Raw genomic sequence first — 24385 nt, 5'->3', positions numbered from 1 at the left:
AATTCCAGACACAAAATGGCATGGCCTTATAATGCATGGTCTGTTTTTGAGGTTTTCCCACAGTTAAGTAACCTGCTGCCAGAATATTGACAGAAATATTTCCTTTCTTTAATTTAAAAGAAAATAACCTATCAGAAGGTTTCAGTAAACCTCGATGTGTTAAAATGTTGAGAATTTGTTTGGGTTTCTCATGAAAATAAAACTGGTTTTATAATCAGTTATTATGAGAATTCTTGTGTGCATATAAAGATTTACTTCCTATAGAGGCAAAAAATTGTGTGAGAACATAGCAAGGCATAAACAATTCATTCCTGTAATTTTGGAACCAGTAGGGATCAGGAATCATGCAGGAATTCTGCATGATTTGAGGATGATTTGAGTTCTTTGAGGAAAAGTATTAATATATCTCTGTATTGTATTATGGATTCTTATACCTTTTTTTATAAAGTGTATTCATGAAACTAAATACGAAATTTCATATGACATTTAATTTGGTAGTATCAAGAGAGAAGTTTGGATCCCTGTAATACTGGGGAACTTACCCCAGCTGCTTTTTAGTTTGATTGCACCAGTGTTGGTAAGAGAATCCCAGTAGACCTTGTCAGCCATATCAATATATTACACTTCTTGTTGTTTCCTGTTATTTCTGAGTTAATTGCAAGTTCTCTAATAATTTATTGGGAAACTATAATGGTAAGGAAAAAAATTATGCTTACATTGCACTGTGCCTTCAGGGCTGGGAGCTAAGATTTATGTGTGTAACAGAAACAGCAAATGGTTTCTTTGTTCTAATAAACTTACCCCATTTCTGTTTAAATAACATACCATTTCTGTGGGTTATGTTTATTTTTTTGTGGTTGGTTTTTTTTTCACTGGATAGAAACAATTTGAAATTGCTGGGAATTGCTAGTATTAATTCTGATTCTCACTTGTGGATGAACTGTAGAAGGAACACTGACCTGGTTTATATTTTGTTTTCTAGCTGGTAGCTGGAAGCGTTGTGATGGCCTTTGAGGAAGTGTGTCCAGATAGAATTGATCTGATTCACAGGAACTACCGAAAGCTCTGTAACTTGTTGGTTGATGTGGAAGAGTGGGGCCAAGTTGTTATAATCCACATGCTAACTCGATATGCACGTACACAGTTTGTGAGCCCATGGAAGGTAAGTTTGTGACTTTTTAAATTACTGTTGTGTGCTTGCATTTTGAATTATTTCCATTGTGGGATATGCTTAGTCTTTTCAGATGCATTTTCATGCAGGCTTTAATAAAAATAGAAATCAAATTCATAAGTCTTTGCTCTCTAAGGATTCAGTAACAGAAGGCATTCACGCTTCTTCAGAGCATGAGAATTCTTCAAGGCTATTACCTGGTCTGATTTACACCAGGCGCATCCCATGGGCAGCAGAGTCCTTTTTCTGTGGTTCTTTGAGTTACACAGGTCTTTGCTCTAGGAGATTTTATGTGAGTTAGAGCTGGAAGAGTTTACCAGTCTGTCCTGAAACTGAATCACATCACAGAATTGTCTCAGTCGGAAAAGACATCTGTGATCACAGACTGTGATCACACAACTGTCAACCCAGAAAAAATCACCATGGCCACTAGAGCATGTCCTGAAGTGCCACATCTACATGTTTGTTGAACATGCTGGGGGCTGGTGACTCCACCATCTCCCTGGCCAGCCCATTCCAGTGCCTCTCTACTATTTCAGTAAAAATAAATTCTTCCTATTGTCTAGTCTAAATCTCACCTGGTGAAATTTCAGGCCATTTCCTCTTGTCCTATCATTATTTTCTTGGGAGAAAACAACACCCACCTCCCTACAACCTCCTTGTAGAGAGCAATTAAGTCTCCCTTGAGTTCCTCTTCTTCAAACTAAACAATCACAATTCCCTTAGCTATTCCTCGTAACACTTGTTCTCTAGACTTTTAACCAGCTTGGTTGCACTTCTCTGAACTTGGTACAGCTCAGTGTCCTTCATGTAGTGAGAGGCCCAGAGCTGAACACAGCACTTGAGGTGCAGCCTCACCAGTGAGGAGTACAGGGACAGGATCACTTCCCTTCTCCAGGTGGCCACACTGTTCCTGATACAAGCCAGGATGCTGTTGACTTTCTTGGCCACCTGGGCACACTGCTGGCTTATATTCAGCTGGCTGCTTACCAACACCTCCAGGTCCTCTTTTACTGTGCAGCTTTCCAGCCATTCCACTCCAGGCCTGTAGGGCTGCCTGGGGTTGTTGTGACCAAAATGCAGGACCTGATACTTGGCATAGTGAATCTCTTACAGTTGATCTTGGCTAATCAATTCAAACCTTCCCACATCCCTCTGTAGAGCCTTGCTACCCTCAAGCAAATCAACACTCCCACCCAGTTTGGTGTCATCTGCAATCTGGGGTACAAAGCCCTCTCTTTTTAGATATGAATGCCCAGTATCATTACTTGTTTAGGCTTTGTTACTATGGTGAGCGACTGTGTGGAGAGTTGAATATATGTTCTTGAAATGTTCTATGTAGAAAAGCGTTGTGGTATTTTCATTTGAATTATGTAAATATGAGTATACTCTCAATTAAAATTTATAAAAAGGGATATTCAAAATTCTAATTCTGTCACTCCTAACAACAAAAAAGTAGCTTAATAAATTAATGCTATTAACATTGATTGCAGTAGGGATTTAACTCTGAATAACAATTTAAATTAAAAGACACAATTTATCTGCAAAGAACTGTATAAAATAGTTTCACAGCTCATGTTGTTTGCATTTATTGAAGGCTTGGAATGTTGCTACCATTAAGTTTTACCATTTAATTAAAAACTAATTAGTGTTTACATTTGTACATACTCATTTATATATATATATATACTCTTACAGCAGTAGTTGGACTTTGTACAGTTACACAGAAAGGTAGTTGGGGTGCCTACTTGAAATGAGTATAAGGTGATCCCAGAACCTTATAGAAAGTTTCATAATTTGAACAGAAGTGTTAAGACCCCAAAGCTGAGCTAGAGCAGAAATACGTATATCCAGGTAAATACAGAGAAAAAAAAAACGAAGAACAAAATCAGACATTGTTAGTTCAGGGCAGATAACTGTGGTTTGAAATCAGTATGCTAACAAGTTTTCAAAGGTTTCTTTTTTGAAAATTAAATTGTTTGTAAGAACACATCTTTCCAGTATTTTTAGAGGAGATGCTTAAATAATTACTTTCCTAATAACTTTGAGACAGTGTTTACTGCATGTTACTAACTGAAAGAAATGTGTTCTTTTCTCATATTTTTAGAAAGAATTGGAATTGATAATTTGCATTGCCCAAAGCTACACTTTCACCATTGGTTTAAGACAGTAGTAGTGTGCGATTGGACAAATTGAGAGGAGAAGAGGATGAACTCCTGTCTTAAACTAAAATGTTGGAGGTCTTGATGGGATTAGGGCTTTCTAAGACTCTTACCTACTTTTTTCATTGAAACCAGGAAGATGGCATTTGTTGCTGTGCCCTCTGTTTTAGGAATGTAAGAGATTTGTGTAACAGCACTGCCCACGTCAACCTAAAATTGATCATCAGTGGCCCAGTATTAATAACAGTTTGTTTCCACTTTCGTGAGCTTCAGTGCAAAATTTAGTTTGTCTACCTACTCAGCAATTAAATTAACAGAAGTTTTTTCTGGGGATAGTTGAAATGCATACAATTGTCAATAGGTTCTTAAATGAACTCATCATACAACAGAGCATCTTGTGCAGTAGAAGAGATTTTTAATTTAGTTTATTTGCATCATTATGGATCAGTATTTAGGCTGTTTATATGTAAATGTATGATTTGAGAAACAATTAAGTGTTGACAAAGTAGATTGCAGTCGTATCAATTGCTATGCATTTTCCATAATTTTTCTAACTGACATCTTTGATGATGAATAGTGGATGCCAAGTCAAAGCCGATTATACAGTGCACTAGGAATTCATGGCGCTGTCAGGGAGAAGACTGATTGACTTTAAATTTACATATTAATGAGAAGATTTGTTAAGAGGGTGCTTGACTATAGAAAATAACAGCATATTTATAGGGCACGACACTTTATAAATAAAGCTGATGCAGGAAAATGAAAATGAAACCTATCAGATTAATAAATTCAAGGCTGCTAAAACGCATATTTGCATTTTTATTCACTAAAACTTACCTTTTGTAAAAAGGTATGCTCCTTTTGTTCAAGTTGCGTTCATTCCCAACGAATAATTTTGTGACATTTTGAACTGATTTATTAAGCATTTAGAAACCTAAAGAAAAATTTGGAATAGTCACCAGTTATGGAGAAAAATCAATTTTTAAACAAAATGCTTATTAATAATGTAACAAAGCTTTAAGTACACATTAATTAAGAATACTTAGTTTTATATTAATATTTTAAACTTCTCTGAAGGGTAGAATTTCAGTTCTTATCATGAATGCAGTGAGGCAGAAAATCCTTTGTCTTTAAATACTTAGAGGATGTTTTTGAGGTGGTCGAATGAGAGCAAGAAAGCCATATTTTGGAGTGAAAGCAGTGTTCTGGGAAGTCACTTGGTGGTACATAAGGCTGTAATGCAGCCCAACCTAAATGTTTTGTCCTGCATTTTGTCTCAGGAATTGTTGGTACTGCTGAGTAGTTTTTAAACAACTCCTGAACCATTACAGCTTGCAGCATAATACATGAAGATGTTTAAAGTAAAGGTGTTAGCGGTTTCCATGAATGCTTTAAGTTGTGGTAAGCAGTTCAGGAGCTGATTTTCAAGCTGTTCCCTGTTTGTGCAAGGAGATCAGGACCACAGGAGGGTAGTGAATGCTTCAGCTGTGCTGGTGCATAGATCCACCATCAAATGTGTGTGCTGTCTAGGAGGGTGTTTTCGAAAATCAGCTGACTTGTCTAGAAGTTTAGACTGTTACTGTAGAGAGCAAAATGGATCTGAGAGCTGTAGTCTCAGCTCTTGAGGTTGATAGACTTACTTGCTAGGCTAGACGATTCCAGATTACATAAATAAACTTGTTTGGTATTCAGTTAAGATTGGAAAACAATGGTGAATTCAGATTGATTGTAGACTTGAGTTGTAACAAAGTAATTTATAAACAAGTACTTAGGAGAAGCATGTGCAAATTTAAGCTTTTAGTATTAATTATACAAGTACTGTTAAATCTAAAGTGCTCAGACTTTAACATTATTGATGTTGGGGCAAAAATGAAGCCGGAAGAAAATGATCTTAAAAGAATAGGACTCTTAGGAGAAGAATGGTGAGTCCTTCAATAAAACCATGAATCATGGATAGTAGCTGGGCTCTCAAGGAGTTACAGGAAGCAACACATTTTAAATGTTTCCTGCTTCTGTAGTGTTCTCTTCATATCTTATGGTCATGGTTTTGTGTGATGGAATTCCGTGTCTAATGGCTATTTTAGACTGCATTGCTCTAAACATTGAGATTTGTTCCCACTCTTGGGCTGTGCATTGGGTGAGCTGCAATTGTAAAAGATACAGGTTCAAGGACAGCACGTGGGGAGTACTGCCTATCCTTAACTTCTGTAGAACTTAAGTCTTTAAAGAGAGTTCTGAATCCATTCTTAGAGTTTTTTGCCGAACGTATAATAAACTTCTGAAGCCTATACTGAGAAGCTGAGAAAAGTGCATTCAGGTTGAAAGCCTCCTATTAGTTAAATGAAATACCAAGAAAATATGATAAAAATAAAAGAAGCTAATTCAATAATGAATCAATCTGAATACACCTTTCACTTCTTTTGTTCTCAGCCTCGTGGTAGAGGAATTAAATGTTTTACAGTGTTCTTCTGCAGTAAGAAGATGAGTAAGGAGACACAGATAGTCACATTAAAGAAACACTGGTAATAGCGCTCAATCTTTCAGGATAAAAGTAATCAAGATGTTCTGAAGTTTCGTTGTAGATAATTGTGCTGTGTGGTTCTACCAGAAAATAGTTTTGCTGGTGGTTTTTTTTTTCACCCCTGCCCTAAAAGATTGTAAGGCCAGATAATTTTCTTCCTCAAGTGTCAAATTCAGTCATCTATTTACAGATTTCATTAAGCTGTCCTCTTTGAGTGCAAGGGTGTAAGCACATAGATAAATAGATTTACCTGAATCTGATTTGGCTGATAAGATCAAAATATTAAATTTAGGAAAACTAGTCTACAGTGAAGATATGTGTTATACTACTTACTTCTTACATTCTTAGTATACCTGTCAGAGTCCTCAGTTTGAATTTGCAGTGAATTCACTTAACTGTTTCCCTTTTTGTCAGAGTACAATACTTACAGACCAAGTTGTTTTCCAGATACATGATAAGCTGTTACTGTTCAATAGTAAATTCACTTATTTGGAGACATTTGGTGCATTTGGGGCATAAAATCGAATGGCTATCTATTTTACTGTAATACCAGTTTTATTTTTCCATACTAGGTCTACTACTTAATTAGATGAGAATAACTTAAAGCATAGATTTATTTTGAAATGGCTTCAAGTTGATTGTGGAAAGTGGATTACTTGAAATTCTAAACTAATCTTTCTGGTCATTATGGATATAATATGAAACTGTTTTCCTGTTCACTTGTATAATAGTCTCTTCTGTCACCGAAGGGGAGCATTATTGTCTTTCTGCCTTCCCTCCATTTTCTCCTTTCCTTCACTTTTGTTAGGTGAAGGCAATAAAGATAAGGGAATTGATCCTGCAGAAGAATAACTGAAAGGACAGTGAGGTTTAAATTCACCCACATGAATTTCCTGATTTGGTTTATTTTGTGGCTGCAACCACTTACAGCTGGCAAAAGTACAGTCCGGAGATAAAAATGCCATTTGTGTTTGCAGCAAACTCGATTGTGATGATTTCTGTTACTCCCATGACAGACTTACAGTGATAGAGCAGCACTGGATAGAATCTGTGCAGGCAAGTTCTCTAGGACATCTGTATCAACTCAAATTAAGAAGCAGCCCCTGCTTTTCCCATAAATTTAACCAACAAAGGCTCTGTGTACTCCCATCTAATGCTGCAGTCTTACCTTCAACTCATTATGAAAGGATTTTTATTATTTATTAATGGGATAAAGAGGCATTCTAGACACCTGTTGCAAATAATTTGTTAGAATTGTTTTTATATCTTTGTAGATCATTGACTTACAGAGATGAAAATTAATTGGGGATAAACACTGAAATGCTTTTACAGAAATTGAAATACCAAGTGTCTTAAATGCTAATAATTTTAGTTGAAATATCAGAGGTACCAGTCCTCATTAGCCCATGAGTTGTCAAAGTTTCTTATTTTTATTTTGGCCAGTTCAGTACTGTTTAATCAAAATGGGAGCAATAAATGCATGTTGTCTTAAAATACTTCGGGGCCTCATGGCTTCCTCATGGAAGCCAAAATTTGCTTAAATTATTTTCTTGGCATCTATCTGTGGGTTATTTTTCTCAGTCCAGTAACTTGGGGGGCTTTTTCATTACTATACCAGGATTTACTCTGGATAATTACAAAATAAGCTTCCTTATTTCCTATTTACTGATTCAAAAAATAAACCTTGGTTTTATTTTTCCTCTGTCTGGGGAAACTAGACATCCTCTGCTCTGAGGAAGTTTTACTCATCTGAATCTGAGCCTGTGCAATTCTGGTTTCAATACCAGGTAAAATTCTTGATTGGTTATGGCATGTCTCTAAAGGACTGTGGGTAAGGTTAAATATAAAAAATCTCAAATTATCTTGCATCACCCTACTTGTTTGTTCCAGTTTATGTCTGAAAAATGCCAGACAAGAAGGCTTGGGGTAACTTAGGCCTGAATGTTTTCCACCGTGGCTTTTGCCATAAGAGCAAATATACGACCTGTTGTTGGTGTGAGAGTTTCACTGAAATGAATCAACAGATATTTTCAGATACTTTCATCTCCTCTCCTCCTTATTCATTTGAAATAAGGAAAAGAGGATCCTTTCATACAGAAGTTAGTGCTCATTGATGACTAGATTAGGGCAGAATTTCTGTTGAGAATAGCAGACTTTCAGACTGCCAATATTACATACAGGAACAGTTAGTATTCTATGATTTCAGGTCATTTTGTGTCTTGAAAATCTGAGTGTCATAGCTAACATCTAGAGCTAGAGCTGTAGTCTAAATATTGTTTGAAGATTGGATAAACATTTTAGTAAACTACATAAACATAAACAAAAAATAATTCTGTGTGTTTGCCTGTATGAGAAATGGGGAAGATCAACTTTTTTCTCTTGATTTTACTTCTATAATTACCTACATTTTTTTCGAGAGAAAGGAATTGAATTGTTTTAAGGAGTAAGTATATGTGGCTTGGTATAACTAGAGGGTGTATTAGCAACACTAGAAAAGGAGGGCCACTGTCAACCATTACAGTTTTGTAAAGGTTGAAGTTCTGTAAGACCCCAGGTCCCCTGCTTCTGTAAGACCTTTTTTATCATTCATGACTGGTGGTGACTAATATTTCTGGAGCATGTAGTACTCTTCTTTCCATTGGAGCCTCAAGTAACTAACCTGGTTTTCTTCATAGTTTGCTTACTCTGCAACTCTGTGGAAGAATTGTTCAGCAGTTTAATTCTCAAGTGCTTGCTATGTTAGTGGGATGGTTTATGCTGCTTCTTCACACACTTAAAATGAAGGTTAAATTTGAACTGAGATTAAACCTTAACTGTCATAAAAAGCCTAACAACTGCTCAAGCATTTAACCAAACTTCTGAGCCAAACTTCTGAATTCACTGTAGTTTTTGGACTTGGTGGGGAAAAAAATGAGAACTTTTAGCCAGCAGCATTTATCTTTTTCCCCTATTTTATCTCTTCACTTTTACACCTCCTCCATTTTATTTTTGCAATATCATATCATATCCCCTCTTTTTTTGTCTTGTATTTTTCTTCTTCCTCTTCTTATACATTTCTTCTGTACTTTGCTTTCCAAACCTGTCTGTCTTTGCGTTCTCACTGTTGTACCTTTTCCACACTATGAAAATGAGGTTGTATTTGTGGTGAGAGAAAACCAGATTATGCTGCACTTCCATTTTGAGGAGAATGGAACTGTATGGAATAAATGAAAGTGATCTAAAAATTGTAATTGATGGTTCTAATTCTGAGTGCAAGTATTGTGAGACTTTACAGCAATAACTGGGAATTTTCGATTGCTGCAGACAGATGCTAATTACTGCAGCATATTTAGCTCGTAGCCCCTCTTTGTAGACAACAGTCCTAGCTTTGGTGGCTGCTTCTTATAAAAATGAAAATGAGCTCTGGAAAACTTCTAAACTTCTTGAGTTCACTTGATGTTAGTTTGGTATAAGGTTACTGAGAACAGATGTCCCTGTAATTGTGATATATTGGGAAAAAGCTAATATTTATTGGTCCTCAAACATGTACTTCCACCTGTACAATGATATTGTCTCAGAGCTGTAGTATAAAACTTTTGTGATACAGGCTCTCTAAATAATGTTTTGGAGTCTTTTTGTTGTTGTTGTTGATTTTGTCATTAAGTCTTCTAATTCATTAGATTTTTAGTTTGTATTCATGGTTACATTGTTAAGCAAGATTTTAAAGTTTCTGTAAGGCTGGATTGAAGAGTTTTTGAAGAGTCATGTAACATGATTTTACATACTTCTTACTAGATGGGAAAATTGTGAGGTTTTTTTAAAGAAGGAAGTAAATATACATCTGCACTGGTATTATAGAGAGTATTATATAAATGAGAATACACATAGACATAATCTTAGAATATGCATGTGAGAGGAGAAGATGTAGTAAACTACAAATGAAGCTGGATTTGCTTATAGTTTATCACGTAACTTTTATATGCACTGGATGTTAAGCCAAGAATGATGTTTGGATTGGAGATGCCATAATGTTAAATTTCACTTGCCACAGTCTGATTCTCAAGCTTGAGCTGTGTATCTTTGTACCTTTGTGTTGCTTAGGTATTTAGCTTGCTGTATTTACAAATTGAAGGCTTTTTATATTGAAAGCTTTTTTGTAATTGTATATAAAATCTCCTCAAACTAGTAGAATTTTATTGTGGGTTCCTTACCTAACTATCAAAACCTAACTTTCCTAAAGAAACATTAAACCCCAGAGGCTAGCCAGCTGCAGAGACTGGCAGTATGTGGGAGACGACTTGGAAGATTAATGCTTTTACAGAATAATGTCTCAAAGTTGCCCTAGGAGAGGTGAACTACTACATCATGGTGAACTACTAAGGGTACCAAGAAGATACATTTGTGCAATGGTTTTCTTATTTGTTGAAAATTAACTGAGACAAAAGCTAGTGTTATAAAGCTAAAGAATAGATACTGTTGATAATCTCACCTAATCTGAATCTTATTTCATGGAGCTTTGAACTACTGTCAGATGCTGACGCGGTCTTTTCTTACGGGCAATGCATAATTGTCGTTTCATCACCTGGGTTTGGATGGTACTAAACTCCAAGTTATTTAAGTCATGGAACTGTGCAAGTGATATGTGTCCACTGCCACAATCTTTAGCCCATATAAAATACAAATCTAGAAGCTGTACTCCTGCCTTCCCACAACTGCTCAACCTCTTTGGGGTTCTGGCTGCTGTCAATGGGCTGCTGGACACTTCTACCCTGCCAACTCTCTGCCAGGAGCCTTGCATGCTGATCAGGAGGTGGCTCATGTTCAGCACTGTGAACAGAAACTTGAGTAGCAGGCAGACAGCTCTGCTCATTCTGCTCTGATTTTTTGCAAGAAAGCTGTGTATATGTATAGGATATCAAGTCTATGAGTCACACAATTTTAACTCAAAAAATAAATTAGGAGGTAAAGATGATAATAAAATGTGAGATATTTTTGAAAAATTATGTTAAACAAACATAGTTAAAAATATCAAAACACAAATTAGGAAGTGATGTACCTTTTACCTGAAACAAGGGTTTTGGAGTAGTTCAGACTGAGTTATCTTATTCTTAATTTTCCTCTTGCTCCCAGAGATTCTGTTTATGGTACAGAATGAGCACTATGTGCATGCAGTTGTCTTGTCAGAGAGTTGGGAGTGTTGAAGTGTCTGATAGCCAGTCAGTCATCCTTCTGAAAAAAAAATGGCAAAATAAGAAAATTCTGAGCCTTTTTAGAAAAGGGATTACTTGAGCTCAGAATCACCTCAGAACTTCTGGAGTACCCATGAGATGAGATGTGTGGAAAACAGAATTTCCTGAGCGTGAAACCTCATATGTGAAAATGCCCTTGTTTTGGTAAGTACCTTGGAAACAGAAAAGAGTGTAGCCTTGTATGAGCACAGTGAAGGAAGAGAAGAAGGGAGTTTTCTTTGAAAACTCATCATCCCATTATTTTTCTGCATTTTTAGATTGTGGATTCTCAACCTGCCTGTCTTGTGTCTGCTGGCTATTTGTATTAATAGATGGCTTAGGCTGAATTGGGCATGGAATTATAGAAAGTCTAGTTAGAAATTTTGATGAAACTCATATTGTAAACACATTTTGAGGTTTTATCATTTCCTGGTATATGTTTGCATTTGAAAAATAGGTTGGTTTTCAAAATCTTAAATTGGCTGTTAACCCAATATGAAGGCTATCGAGTGAGAGTTAGAATCAGAAAATATAAATCACGATGTGACCCAAATATTTCTTCAGTTTATCGTAACCACTGTTTCCACTCACTCCAGTTTCTATTAACTGAAAGCATGTTTATCTCTTTAGATAAACAAACTTTAAAAACCCATGAATATAATTGTGTGCAAAGGACCATGAAATTTCATTTAACCAGAGCATGATAGCTTTTATCTAAAACTTAAAACTGAAGTACCATTTTCCATTATAATTTATTGCAATTAGATATCTTTTATATAACTGTATTAATGTATTACAGTTTCAGTATTATTCCAGCAGACTCATTTAAATAGAGCTGTAATCTGAAAAACGATTCTCAGAAGAGGGCACTGTAGGAATCCAAGTCTGTGTCAGTAGCTTCAAATCTGTCTAGTTCTACAGATCCAGCCAAAACCTCACGTTTTGTTTTTGACCTCACTTTCCCAATGGTAATGAATAGACTGGTTGTAATTGAAGTAATAATTGAAATATATCAGAGTAATATCATTATGATTTTCTGATTTTTATAGGTTCTTCATTCCATTGTGTTTTACTTAACTGAAAATGTGAATGTACTTTTTGTGTAAGAGCAATTCTACCCTGGTAGAGTGATAGAATGCTATGATAATTTTTTAGGAACATTTTATATAGTGATACAGTGTATTTATTGTTATTTATATATCATGCTAACTAATCTTTACATTTTCTATTTCCTGACTTTTGGACTGAAAGCTTTTGGTATGTTTTGACTTAATTTGGAAGGGAGTAGTAGACAAATACCTTCTGCTCCCATCACTGCATATTTCTTCAGAAAACCAGCTTACAAATTCTTTCCCGTTAGAACACAGATCATATCACAGACCACTGCTTCATTGCTATTATCTTTTTATATTCAGTAGGAAGGAGAAATTAAGTTTCTAAAATATTAATTTTAATATAACTGTGTTCCTGAAACCTGCAATTGCATTGCTTCTAAGACCACACAGAAGGGCCTAAGGGAGTTCAGATGCAGGAGTTGCACGATTTTTAACATGTGGTAGCTCCTTAGTGTCATGCTTTCGTTGTGTTTAGCCATTAGAGGTGTCCATCTTTCTCTGCAGTTGTTTTTGATCATCTCACAATTAGATAACGGCAAGACAATCAAACATGATAAGTGAAGAATTAATAATGAGGTAAAGGCAACTCAAATCAAACTTGAGAAATGACAAATTCATAGTAAGGTAAAGGCAATTCAGTTAAACATCAGATATTTTTTCTAAAAATAATGTTTAAAAAAGGCAAAAAACACTGAAACACAGTTTTTTAAAGTGATGTTAAACAAATTGACAAATGTGATGATTTACCTAGCTTGGAGGTGCTGCCAAGGTCAAGTCAAACTATACCCCACATCAAAACTATTTCAGTAAAGAAGAAAAGATGTATCATTGTCATAGGTGACTCACTTCTTAAGGGAGTGGAAGACCCATCATGCAGAACAGGCCCACTTCTTAGCTGAGTCTGATGCCTCCCTACAGCTCGGGTTAAAAATCTTGAGACAAAGCTTCCTTCCCTAGTACAGCCCTCAGTTTATTATCCACTATGGATCCTGCAGGTAGGCAGTAATGAAGTATCAGCAAGAACACCAGACAATGAAGAGAGACTTCAGGAACTTAAGGGATCAGGAGCACAGGTGTGATTGTCCTCTATCTGTCCAGTTGTGAGGATCAATGAGGGAATAAATAGGAAGAGCCAAGAGATCAATACCTGGCTCCAGGACTGGTGTCACTAGCAGGATTTTGGGTTCTTTGACCATAGGTTGACTTACATGACACCAAGCTTGCTGGCAGCAGGCAGGGTACACCTGTCTCAAAGTGGGGAAAGGATTCTAACACAAGAACTGCTAACAGGGCTTATTGAAAGAACTTGAAACTAGATTTGAAGGGGCAAGAACACAAAACTGGGCTTGGTAGAAACAAGTCTGAGGCCAGCACACAAATATTTGAGGGATGGTGTGCTAGCAAGGTCTTACAGTCTGCTTGTTCAGTGGAGGGGGGGGGAATGGAGATTCATGTGGCAACAAAGATCCAAGTGTTAATGGCTGGTTAGATACCATGGAAGTGCCTGATAACAGCCAGCTAGTATTTCAGACTTCTCAACACACAGAGGTGGCAGGACCATCAGCCCAACTGAAGTGCACCTACATGAATGTATGCAGCATGGGCAGTAAACAAATGGAGCTGGAAGTTGTTGTGTAGCAGGAAACAGCATCAGTGCCATCACAGAAATATGTTATGACTCGCGACTGAAGTGCTGCAGTCAAGGGCTACGAGCTCTTCAGAAGGGATAGGCAAGGAAGGAGAGGTGTTGGAGTGGATCTGCATACTAGGGAGTGCCTAAAACTTAATGTTAGTGACAATAGGTTTGACTGTTCACAAACTAGTGAATAGTCACAAGCCATTTCTAACCTTCAAAACTTAGCTTATCCAAAGCTCTTTTGAGAACAGTTCTTAGAAATACCAGAAAGAGCTCTAGATGACAGCTAAAATCATATCTACCAAAGATTCTGGTTCAGGAATCAAAGCAGCTGCAAGTGTATGTTCTTAAAAATCTAAGGAGAGGAAGTGATACCTACAGCTTTGAAATCAGTTGTATCTAACCTAGGAATATAAATAATTTAGTCACTTGAATAGAAGATAGAGTCAAGGCTGGTAAAGTGAGCACATAGTATTTGTTCATGCTTTGGATTTCAATTAAGTTTTTACTTTAACTCTGAGTTTGTGGATATGTGAAGCTCTGTTTGGATGTAATTGTAGCTTTCAAATAATGTGCTTTATCCTAAATGGAAGACACATTCTCAACTTTAATACCATAGTAAATGTAATTTCAAGCAAGACTTCAGTTAAATGTTAGCTCATTTACTTAGTGACTTTAAAAGCAGGCTAATGGAATTTGTTATCTGGCAGTTTCTTCATTTAGGCTGTTAATAGTTTATGAAGATGTCCCTAAACTCTATGTCTGGAATAACATAAAGAAGAATTACACATCTTCTTTCACATGAAAATACTCACTTCTCTACTCTGGTTCTGGCAGAGGATGAGGAATGCTCAGAGTACAATTGTGGCTCCTAGCCTGGAATGCTAGTGGTCTTTCAGTTTTTAATCACTTAATTTTCCCAGGGTTCTGAACTTTTTACTGATTTCACAATTTAGAAAGGCTATTAACTGCACAATTAAATCATGTGCTGCTACAAACTGTTAAGTGTACTTCATGCAGTTTATCTAAAGCCTGTCACTGAAAGCAAATGCCTCTTTTCTGTCCTTCTCCCTTTATCATCTGCTGCTTTTGAAAATTCAGCAGTTCTAGTGATCCTATGACCACAAAGTGAGCCAGGTTATTTTACTGATCCTGGTGAAAATAAAACATTGTTATAAAAAAAAACATGAAAGAAAATAATAACAAACTTTTAATGGCATGGTTAGTCTTAAATCAACTGTGGAACCACATCTGAAGTGATTGAAAGGACAAGAGGAAGCATGGGAACTCTCCCTCAACTCTCATGCTATCTCTTCTTTGTCAAAAAGGATCAGAGTATTGTATTTGTTTCTGATAGAACGGCCAATATGTACTAACTATCAGTTTGATCTTTGATTATAAATCTAGGAAGTAAAATTTGAGTACTGTCAGTGTCTGGCATTTCTTCACATAAGAATATGTGAGGAAGCATCATCAGTGTAGGTGCTATAGAAATACCAAGGACCTAGAGACTTCATTGTGTAGGAAAATTATCTGTGGCAGCTGGAATTTGTTGATTCAGCATAAATAGATCAGGAAAATGTTCATTTCCCAAAGACTTACTTTCAGTCCTGTGCTGGTAGTAAAAATATTGTTACCAGTGCTACTTTCTTCATTGTACATCATTCATTCAACCCTCATTACTTGGACTTTTGTGAAGCCTTTGGCACTCTTTCCCACAGCATTCTCCTGGAAAAACTGGCTGCTCATCGCTTGGACATGCTCACTTTTTCTTGGGTGAAAAGCTGTCTGGATGGCTAGGCCCAAAGAGTTGTGGTGAATGGAGTTAAATCCAGATGGTGCCACAACTGGTGTTCCCCAGTGCTCAGTATTGGGGCCAGTTCTGTTAAATATCTTTATCAATTACTTGGATTAGTTATCTGAGGAGATTGAGTGTAGTAGGTTTGTAGATGACACCAGGTTGGGTGGCAGTGTTGATCTGCTTGATATTAGAAAGTCTCCACAAAAGGATCTGGATAGGCTGGATCAATGGGACAACGCCAGTTGTATGAGGTACAGCAAGGCTGAGTGTTGGCTCCTGCACTTGGGTCACAGCAACCCCATGCAATACTTCAGAATCCCATACAGACTTGGAAAGAGTGGCTGGAAAGGTGCCCCAAGGAAAAGGACTTGGGTGTGTTCATTGGTGGCTGGCTGAGTATGGTCCAGCAGTTTGTGTTGGCCAGGGTGTCCAACAGCATCCTGACTTGTATCAGGAACAGTGTCACCAGCAAGACGAGGGAAGTGACTGTCCCCCCATACCAGGCTCTCATGAGGCCACACCTTGAAAACTGTGTTGAGTTTTGGGTCCCTCAATACAAGAAGGACATTGAGGTACTGGAGCTTTTCTAGAGAAAGGTGGTGAAGCTGGTGAAGGGTCTAGAAACACAGGTCTTATAATAAGTAAAGGTTGAAGGAACTGGAGTCGTTTAGTCTGGAGAAAAAGGAAGATCATTGACACCTTATCACTTTATACAGCTATCTGAAAGAAGGTTATAAGATGGGAAGCATCACTTGATAGCATGGTAGAAAACAGCCTCCAGTTTCACCAGAGGTAGTTTGGATGATAGGAAATATTTATTTACTAAAAGGTTGTCAAACATTGGAACAGGCTGCCCTGGAAGAGGTTGTGTTGCCATCCCTGGAGGTATTTAAGAGATATATAGATGTGGCTCTTAGGGACATGGTTTAGTGGTGCTCTTGGCAGTGATAGATAAAGGGTTGGACACTATGATCTTAAGGATCTTTTCCAACATGAATGATTCTGTGGTTCTAATTGTCTAGTCTCTTTTTGGCAGTGTGTATAGTCAGCAGTTCAGGTTGAAACTTAAGGTTTTGCAAGTAATTGAATGTTTTCACATTTCCTGATAACTGTTGTCCATGTCTGGGATGGTAAATAGAATTTCAAACAACAATGCTTGCACATGAAGAAGCATGCAGGTTTTTATCTTTCCGTCTTCTAGCTCATTTACTGTAGAAATTTCCTTTCTACAGTAATGTGCAAATCTTGTAGTTTTACATTATTCTCCATGTTTTAATAAGGTGCTTGTGACTGTATTCTGACAAATTTGGACTTCATCGACTTGATTTTAATGAATTTCAGTTCATTAAACTTACTTCATTGTGTGTCATCATTATCCTTTTTCTGCCACATAATTATTTCCTACCAGATCTCGACAGATTTTAGAAACAAGGAATATTTTAAGATAGCAATAAAATACAGGACTATGAGAAAAGACCATATTAATACTTCTGCTGTAAGGGTATGAAGAAAGTGATTCCAAATAAAGACTCTAATGAGATTTAAATGTAAGATGTTTTCATGAGAGGCTTTATAATGATTTGGAACTCCAAATTTATTTCTAATAAACAATTCTTTGAAAAAGAAATGGGGGAACATCAGAGTTCAAGCTGTTTCTTCATAACAGCAATTAATGTGTTAAATGCAATTTCTTACTCAAGTCCTGATAGGTTCAATAGTACTGATACGTGTGCCTGTTAGGATTCAAGGCAGGGATACTGAAGACTGAATCAACAAAGACTGAATTATCCTCCTTCTGTTAGAGGAAGCTTCTTCAGTGCAGGGTTGAGATGCACTGTGATCAGGAATTTTGCTTTCAAATTGCCTGTCTTGTATACCCTGGGAGGAGTTGAGTGACCAGTAGTCTTGATTTAGCATAATGAGATTTTATTTTAGAAGGGAGACTGCCACAAAGATGTATAGGCAGAGAAGTGAAAAAACTAATTCACTTTGGTTGCTGTTGCATAAGAAATATGAGATTGCCTAGGATTCTGTAAAATACAGCGCTGCTGGCATCAAGAAATAAAAATCAGTAGAAATTATAAGGGAAGTTTTGTTTTCAGTGTCCTTTGAGAATGTAATAAAAAACAGAATAAAATGACAACATCAATTTTATTTTCTGTTCTTCCCTCTTCCCAACCTCCAGTCAAGGGGCTTTTTGACCAGGGCATGCAACAAAGGTTTGAGGTTACTCTTACCTCAATTTGAGGACGTGTTAAATAAGTCTTTACTTTCATTTCTAGTTATTGTTCTGTTTATTTTTTATTACTTTGCTACTACCAGCTAGAATTAAAAGATATATCAGAATTATTTAATTTTTTTTTAATTGGCAATTGGGTATATGACTTAAGTAATCCTTTTAAAACTATTGTGTCAAGTTGTATAATCTTTAAAATACTTGGACAGAGACTTGTGAGAAAGACCAGCAGAGCTATTATTGGTATGAGTGGTGTTTGGTACTATCTAGTAATATTCCATTGTAATCTGAATAGCTCTGGCCAGCCAGAGCTTGGTGTTCTGGTGACAAAGTCTTTTGTCTAAGTTTCCAGACTTTTTAATGCTGGATAAATACAATCATGATGAAACACTTAGAATTCTGTTCTTTATTGGTTTTCTTGATCCACCAGAAATTGTAAGATTTAATTTACCGTTTTTACATAATCATATATATTCCTTTATATTTTATTTAGCCTTCTGGAGTAACAACAAGACCTTATTTACTAATATCTCAAACTTCAATATTTTCAGTATGTTGCGTTGATTATTTTGGACTGATATTAGGCTTTTAATTTTTATTTAAGCAGCTCAAGGCTTTTGTAATTCATTAGAGAAGGCAAAGCTCAGCATACATAACCTTTTCCCCATCTCATTTCTTAAAAAAATCCCTCTCTCTTCTTTTGAGATTTGCCATTTTCACAGTTGATTTAGATACTTCTGGAGAGAGAAGAATGCACATGATTGGCATTAAATGAAAAAAAAAAATTCAAGCAATGTCAGTTTTGGATCCTAGACTTTTAAGTCGACAAAAGAGCAATATTCATACCTAATCTAATGTATAGAACCCTAAGGAAGGTATGTAATTTAGCAGTTATTCTTATTTATAGGGCAACTTTGCATGTATTTTAAAGCCACTTTTCATGTTGGTACATTTGCTGCTTTGGGTGGTAGAGTTAATAGATATTTTTTTCAAAGTTTATGTATCTTGCATGGAATTATGGTGTTGTATGTTACTTCCTTAATGAAAAAAAATAATGGATTGAAATAGCCTATTCATTTTCGACATTTTGTCTTTTGGTAGGATGATGAGGCGGTGCAAGACTACAGTGAAAATAACTTCTATGAATCTGATGAAGAACAGAAAGAGAAGGATCAGAAACTGAAAAACACTTACACTATGGACCCAGATCACAGGCTGCTGTTACGAAATACAAAGCCCTTGCTTCAAAGCCGAAATTCTGCTGTATGACAAATTCTTTTTTTATTAAAATCTTAAACTACTTAATATTTATACTCCTAGAAAATTTAAAAGCTTGAAAAGGAACATTTGCACCTCTTAAAAAGTGGTGATACTACTCTCTAATACCCCCCACATTCTTTAAAGTATGGTGCTTCTTTCTTTTTTGAAGTTTACTTACCTTCTGAGCAAAAATAAGTGAGCAGAATGGGATATATTCTCCAAATACATCCAGAGGACAAAAAGAATTTTAGAGAAGGTACAAGAACATTTAACTCCAACTTCCATAGCATCTGATAGCTGTATCAAAGCTATCTTTTGATGCTCAAGTGCTCAGCAACTAGGGTGGTAGGATGGTACAAATTGTCAATTTGGGTAGTACAGGTTCACAAAGAGAATCATAGATGTTGTTGGTTCATTATGTTGTACTTTCCTTTGAGTTTCACATTTTAAAACTAGAAAATGATTTGTCTAAATTCTTTGTCAGTCCAATCCAGATTCTTAGTGTTGGTCTGCTGGCAGAGTTCAGGTTTGTTGCTACATCACAGTTTTAAGATGCAAATAAATTTTTAGAACTGGATAAAAGCCATGCTGATGATGAATCATTGTGACATTACTCAGATCATGGAACTTTCTAGCTTCAGTTTGTCCTATTCATCAAGAGTATATGTTTTGGGGGAAAGACTTCCAGGAGTCATGAATATTCATAACATTGCAAAAACAATTACTGCACTATGTTTCAGTCAACCTGTTCTTGATAAGCTAAGCAGATGAAGGGTTTTTTTGAGTTGAGTGCCTGCAACATATTTCTAGACTCTAACTAATATCTAACTCTTTTCAAAACCACTTAGAATCTGTCAGCAGGCTTTGGAAACAAATTGAATATAGTTTTACAATAATAATTCTGTCAGAGCCCAGACTGTTGCTAGAATCACTTCAATTTCTATACAGTATTCTCTCATCTCACTCAAAGAACAAGGATGTTAGATGTTTGTGATGACACTGCACAGAGAACAGGCTCAGTTGCAAATCTCCCAAACTTCATAAGTGATTTTGTTTGTATATGTTAATTGCAGTAATGATTCTGATGTTTATGCTCTTTAATTCTCTTGAATTACAGCTAACTGAGGTGTTTTGGTGCAGTTTGTCAAGAGAAATCATGCTTCTTTGAATTGCTATTGCACCAATTTTTTGTGCCATTCACATTTTGCCAGACCAGCAATTAAATTAATTGCTTTCTCTTTGACCTTATATTTTTGTCAGTTATAAAAGATCCCTGTAGGATATTGCTAAAAATCTTCAGTTATTTCCTCTTTTCAGATGTTTTAAATGAATTCTTGTTTGATAATAATATTTGTTTCATTGGTACTAAGATTTAAGATACCAAATCAAGTGACTGAGCAATGACTTTACTTGGAGTGTCCTTTCTATTTGTTTAATTGTTGATAGAAAGTTGATTCTAATGCAGGGTAGTGTCTGACATGGCTTATTCATTAGTATAAATTTTATCATCTGTTTTAAGAGAAAACTTCAGAACAAGGCAATATTGTTTTCAGGTTGCTTCTATCTCAGTCTTCTGCTTTTTGCTAGCAAGGGTGTTGGCATACAGCCCTGTAGTGGAAGTGAAAACTAAATATTAAGTGAAAACTATATAATATGTAATACTTAACCTATGTTTAATGAAAATAAAAGCACGAAAGGTACTTCATAGGTACTTCATTATCTTTGAATTTCACAATAAAAATCTCTTTTTTCTGGTGTTTTCACCCAATCTGCTTTGTTGATTTCAAACAACATGAGTATTTGCTTTCCTTTCTGACAAGGAGTGAGTTGGTAGTTCTGCATACGTGAAGCAAATGTGATAGATATGAAAATTTGAAATTAACATTGTTTTGAATGTTCTTGTTTTAGGTGGTGATGGCAGTTGCACAGCTTTACTGGCATTTGGCACCAAAATCTGAAGCTGGTATTGTTTCTAAGTCATTGGTCCGTTTACTACATAGTAGCAGGTGGGTCAAGTCACGATGTTACATTGCAATGTCTACGTTTTTTGTGATAGTTTTTCCTCCATACTTTTTTGTCTGACGCTATAAGAGTATCACTATTGTACTATTAGAATTTCATTTTTAAATTGTTCTGTAATATTAATTTTTACTCAACAAATGAGGATCATTAAAAGTAATTCTGTCATTTTCAGTATCACACCCACTATTAAAAGTGATTCATCTTTAATTATGACTTCACTCTGAAAAGTATTATGGCTGTCTCGTTAGCATACAAATAGAGGCAATATTAATGAGTTTGCTTGGTTGCTTTTTTTTTTTTTTTTTTTTAGTTAATGGAAGTCATTGGAAATTTAATTATATTGGAGTTCCTTACTGTCTTTCTAGGCACTAAGGAAGTTTTCAAATGTGTTTTCGTGCATTTTATATTGATGACTTGTTGACATAGAAGCTAAGGAACATTTTTGTTAAAATACCAATTGATGCTGCTGAATCCCCCATGTTTCCTTAATCCCTGAACTGCTTTTCAAGGACAAGTTTATATTTTTAATTTTGACTTTGTAATCTTCCATGTGACCATGGAATTCAAGTTTCTTAAGCTCTCTTACCATGGACTTCTTTCTGTGTAAATTTCTGCAGCTTACCTATAACTGATCATAGAACCATAGAATGGTTTGGGCTGGAAGAGACCTAAGGATCATCCAGTTAGAACCTCCCTGCCTAATTAATGTGCAGAACTAAACTCATATTGACAAGTTGAAAAGTTTATTTTTGCATGTTGTTTATTGCTCATTTGTAATCAAATTTAATCAAAAAAGAAGTCATGTATTCACCTCAATTAGTGCCTAAGGCCTAAAGTGGTGCTAGTTAATTTTCCTTTGTTAAATGGCTTGTCTGTTCTTTGTTACCAGTCTGTGTGAAACACTTTGGCTATTAGGACCTCTTTGAAATAAGCTTTTGCTGTTTGCCCTTGAAGTTGTGTGCCTATGGCCTTTAAATTAGTGTCAAATATTAGGATGAGAGTGCCTGAAAGTGCATTTCATAGCAATTTCCAGTCTAGGTTCATCATGTGCAGCTGCTTATTTCCATGTACCCATATAAGAATTACATAAAAATAGGTTTAAAAGATATTAAGTACTTCTATGTTATTACTTTTCTTTGTAAGCAACAGCTGTAATTACTACAGGGCTATTAGACAGTTTTGAATAAGAGGAGATAATGGATGTGATGATTTCTCTATGAGGCTGTGTTTTGCATCATGAAAGAATTCAAGCACTCCTGCTTCAGAAAAATTGCATATAAATTATTACTTAGTTTTTAGTCAATTGGTGGCAGAAAGTCTGTTGTTTAAAAGCTTTAGACCAGTACGCAGATTTCTTTCTGCTCACTCGTGCTGAGGCTTTTAGACTAATATGATAATGATGAGAATATCCTCCAGACGTGTTAAATGTTTTTATGTTTAGAATATTACATAATTCTGTTGTATGTCTCTCAGTAAATTATATTAAGTTAAAGTGATGCTTTCTGATAGATGCGTATACCTGCCAGCGTAGACTCGTAAGTCACAGGAGACCTTGGCTCTTTTTGACAAGTATTAGGTAATTTTTTTAAGATCAAAGAAGTCATAGCAGTTCTTGGGAGTTGTGTGGGCTTTAGGTGTTCTTGTAACTGATGAATTCATTTCCACACTAAATATGGCTTTATTCTCAGCTGTATCATACTGAAATACTTAAGTTTCAAGACGGTGCAAAGAATGTAAGGTTTTTGTGAGCTATCTCTGGGTATACTAGATTGGCAGTGTTATAAGCTATTTCTTTCCCTAAACAAACCCAAGGCCTACGTGAAACATTCCAACATTTCACTGGTGATTATTTTTGCATATGAAGTTTTTACAAATGAGAGCCTGGTTTCATTTCTGTGAAGCAGGCTATGAAATTTTAACAGTTGGCTGTAAACTTTTTCCTCCTATATTTTTAGCAAATAACGTATACCTGACTTTGGATTCAACTAGAACTGGACTTACTTTCTCATATTGCATCATTATATGTACCTGTAATTTTTCATAATAACAGTTATTTTTTCTTTTCCAATTCTAGGGAAGTGCAGTATATTGTCCTGCAAAATATTGCCACTATGTCAATTCAGAGAAAGGTATACCCAGCTTAAAATTTTCTAAATAATACTCTGTATGAAACACAGGCAAGTTACTTAAATGTGTTTTACTTTTCAGGGCATGTTTGAACCTTATTTGAAGAGTTTCTATGTTAGATCAACTGATCCAACTATGATCAAAACACTGAAGGTGAGTTTAAAGGCAAGTTGTCTACATACTGCTGGACAAACGTGTTTGCAACAGGAAAGTAACATTTTCCTGCATTGATAGAACACACATCATTCTGTGCTATTCCTTTCTTTCTCTAAGAAGTTTAGTTTTGGCTTTTTTTGAAGTTCTTCAAGCTTGTCAGACTTTCTGATAGCTAGCCTGTCACCATTTCAGGTGGGCTGTTTTCCTCTTGTCCTGCTTTGGGGTCTGGATAGAGACAGTTTTCTTTCTAGTAATTTTACTTTTCTTTTAAGTTTCTGCACTTGCTGACATTAACAGCATTGTCTGCTTCTAGAACTGATAACACTCAATGTTTATAATCACTGCTAGAGAATGGTATGTAGAACTGAGGCCACTGTTTGATTCTGAAAAACATCTTATGGTCTGGAAACAAAAGGGAGTAAAAGGGTTGCACCTGTGACCCTCCTTTAGAGAAGAGCAGACCAGACAGGTGACCAAAATTCACCAAAGTATTCCATCCCATGAGTGTAATATCTCCATATAAATTTGGGGGATCTCGAGGGTCAAGCCTCTCTTCACCCATGGCTGGCATCTGGGGAGGACTCCATCTGTTTGTCTGCCTTCAATCCTGATCTGTGCACCACTGAATCCAGTTCCCGTCTGCTGCAGCTTTTTATGCATGTGTAGATATTTCATTATTTTCATTTTCGTCACTACTAAAGCTGTGTAGTTTAGTTTCCAACCAGAAAGTCTCTCTTCCTTATTATCCCTTTGTTTCTTATAAGGGGGAGGGAGAGGAGCTTGTAGAGAGCATCTGTCATTCTTTTAATTGCTGGCCCAGTGTAAAACCATGACATCACTACAGCTTTTGATACTTTCAGGTGATACAGAGCGTTACTGTTGTATAGAACCAGACATTCAAACATTTAGAGCTTGGGATGAAGAATCTTCTGAAATGAACAGAAATTAAATCACAGTCCTTGATATTTTTA

At 36.1% G+C, this 24385-nt stretch overlaps 1 protein-coding gene across 2 annotated transcripts in view; it reads left to right on the top strand.

The window, feature by feature from the left end:
- AP3B1 (adaptor related protein complex 3 subunit beta 1) overlaps nucleotides 1–24385 on the top strand; it is a 158222-nt gene that overhangs the window by 48525 nt on the left and 85312 nt on the right. For both annotated transcript variants that reach the window (XM_030467696.1, XM_030467697.1), the window contains exons 7-11: nucleotides 983–1162; nucleotides 18951–19112; nucleotides 21018–21115; nucleotides 23206–23260; nucleotides 23340–23411. In XM_030467696.1, the coding sequence (XP_030323556.1) occupies nucleotides 983–1162; nucleotides 18951–19112; nucleotides 21018–21115; nucleotides 23206–23260; nucleotides 23340–23411 (567 nt within the window). The remainder of the gene's footprint in view (nucleotides 1–982; nucleotides 1163–18950; nucleotides 19113–21017; nucleotides 21116–23205; nucleotides 23261–23339; nucleotides 23412–24385) is intronic.

Source organism: Calypte anna, chromosome Z (assembly GCF_003957555.1).
Source record: "Calypte anna isolate BGI_N300 chromosome Z, bCalAnn1_v1.p, whole genome shotgun sequence".
Classification (NCBI taxonomy): Eukaryota; Metazoa; Chordata; class Aves; order Apodiformes; family Trochilidae; genus Calypte; species Calypte anna.
This window is presented reverse-complemented; position numbering and strand designations above follow the sequence as displayed.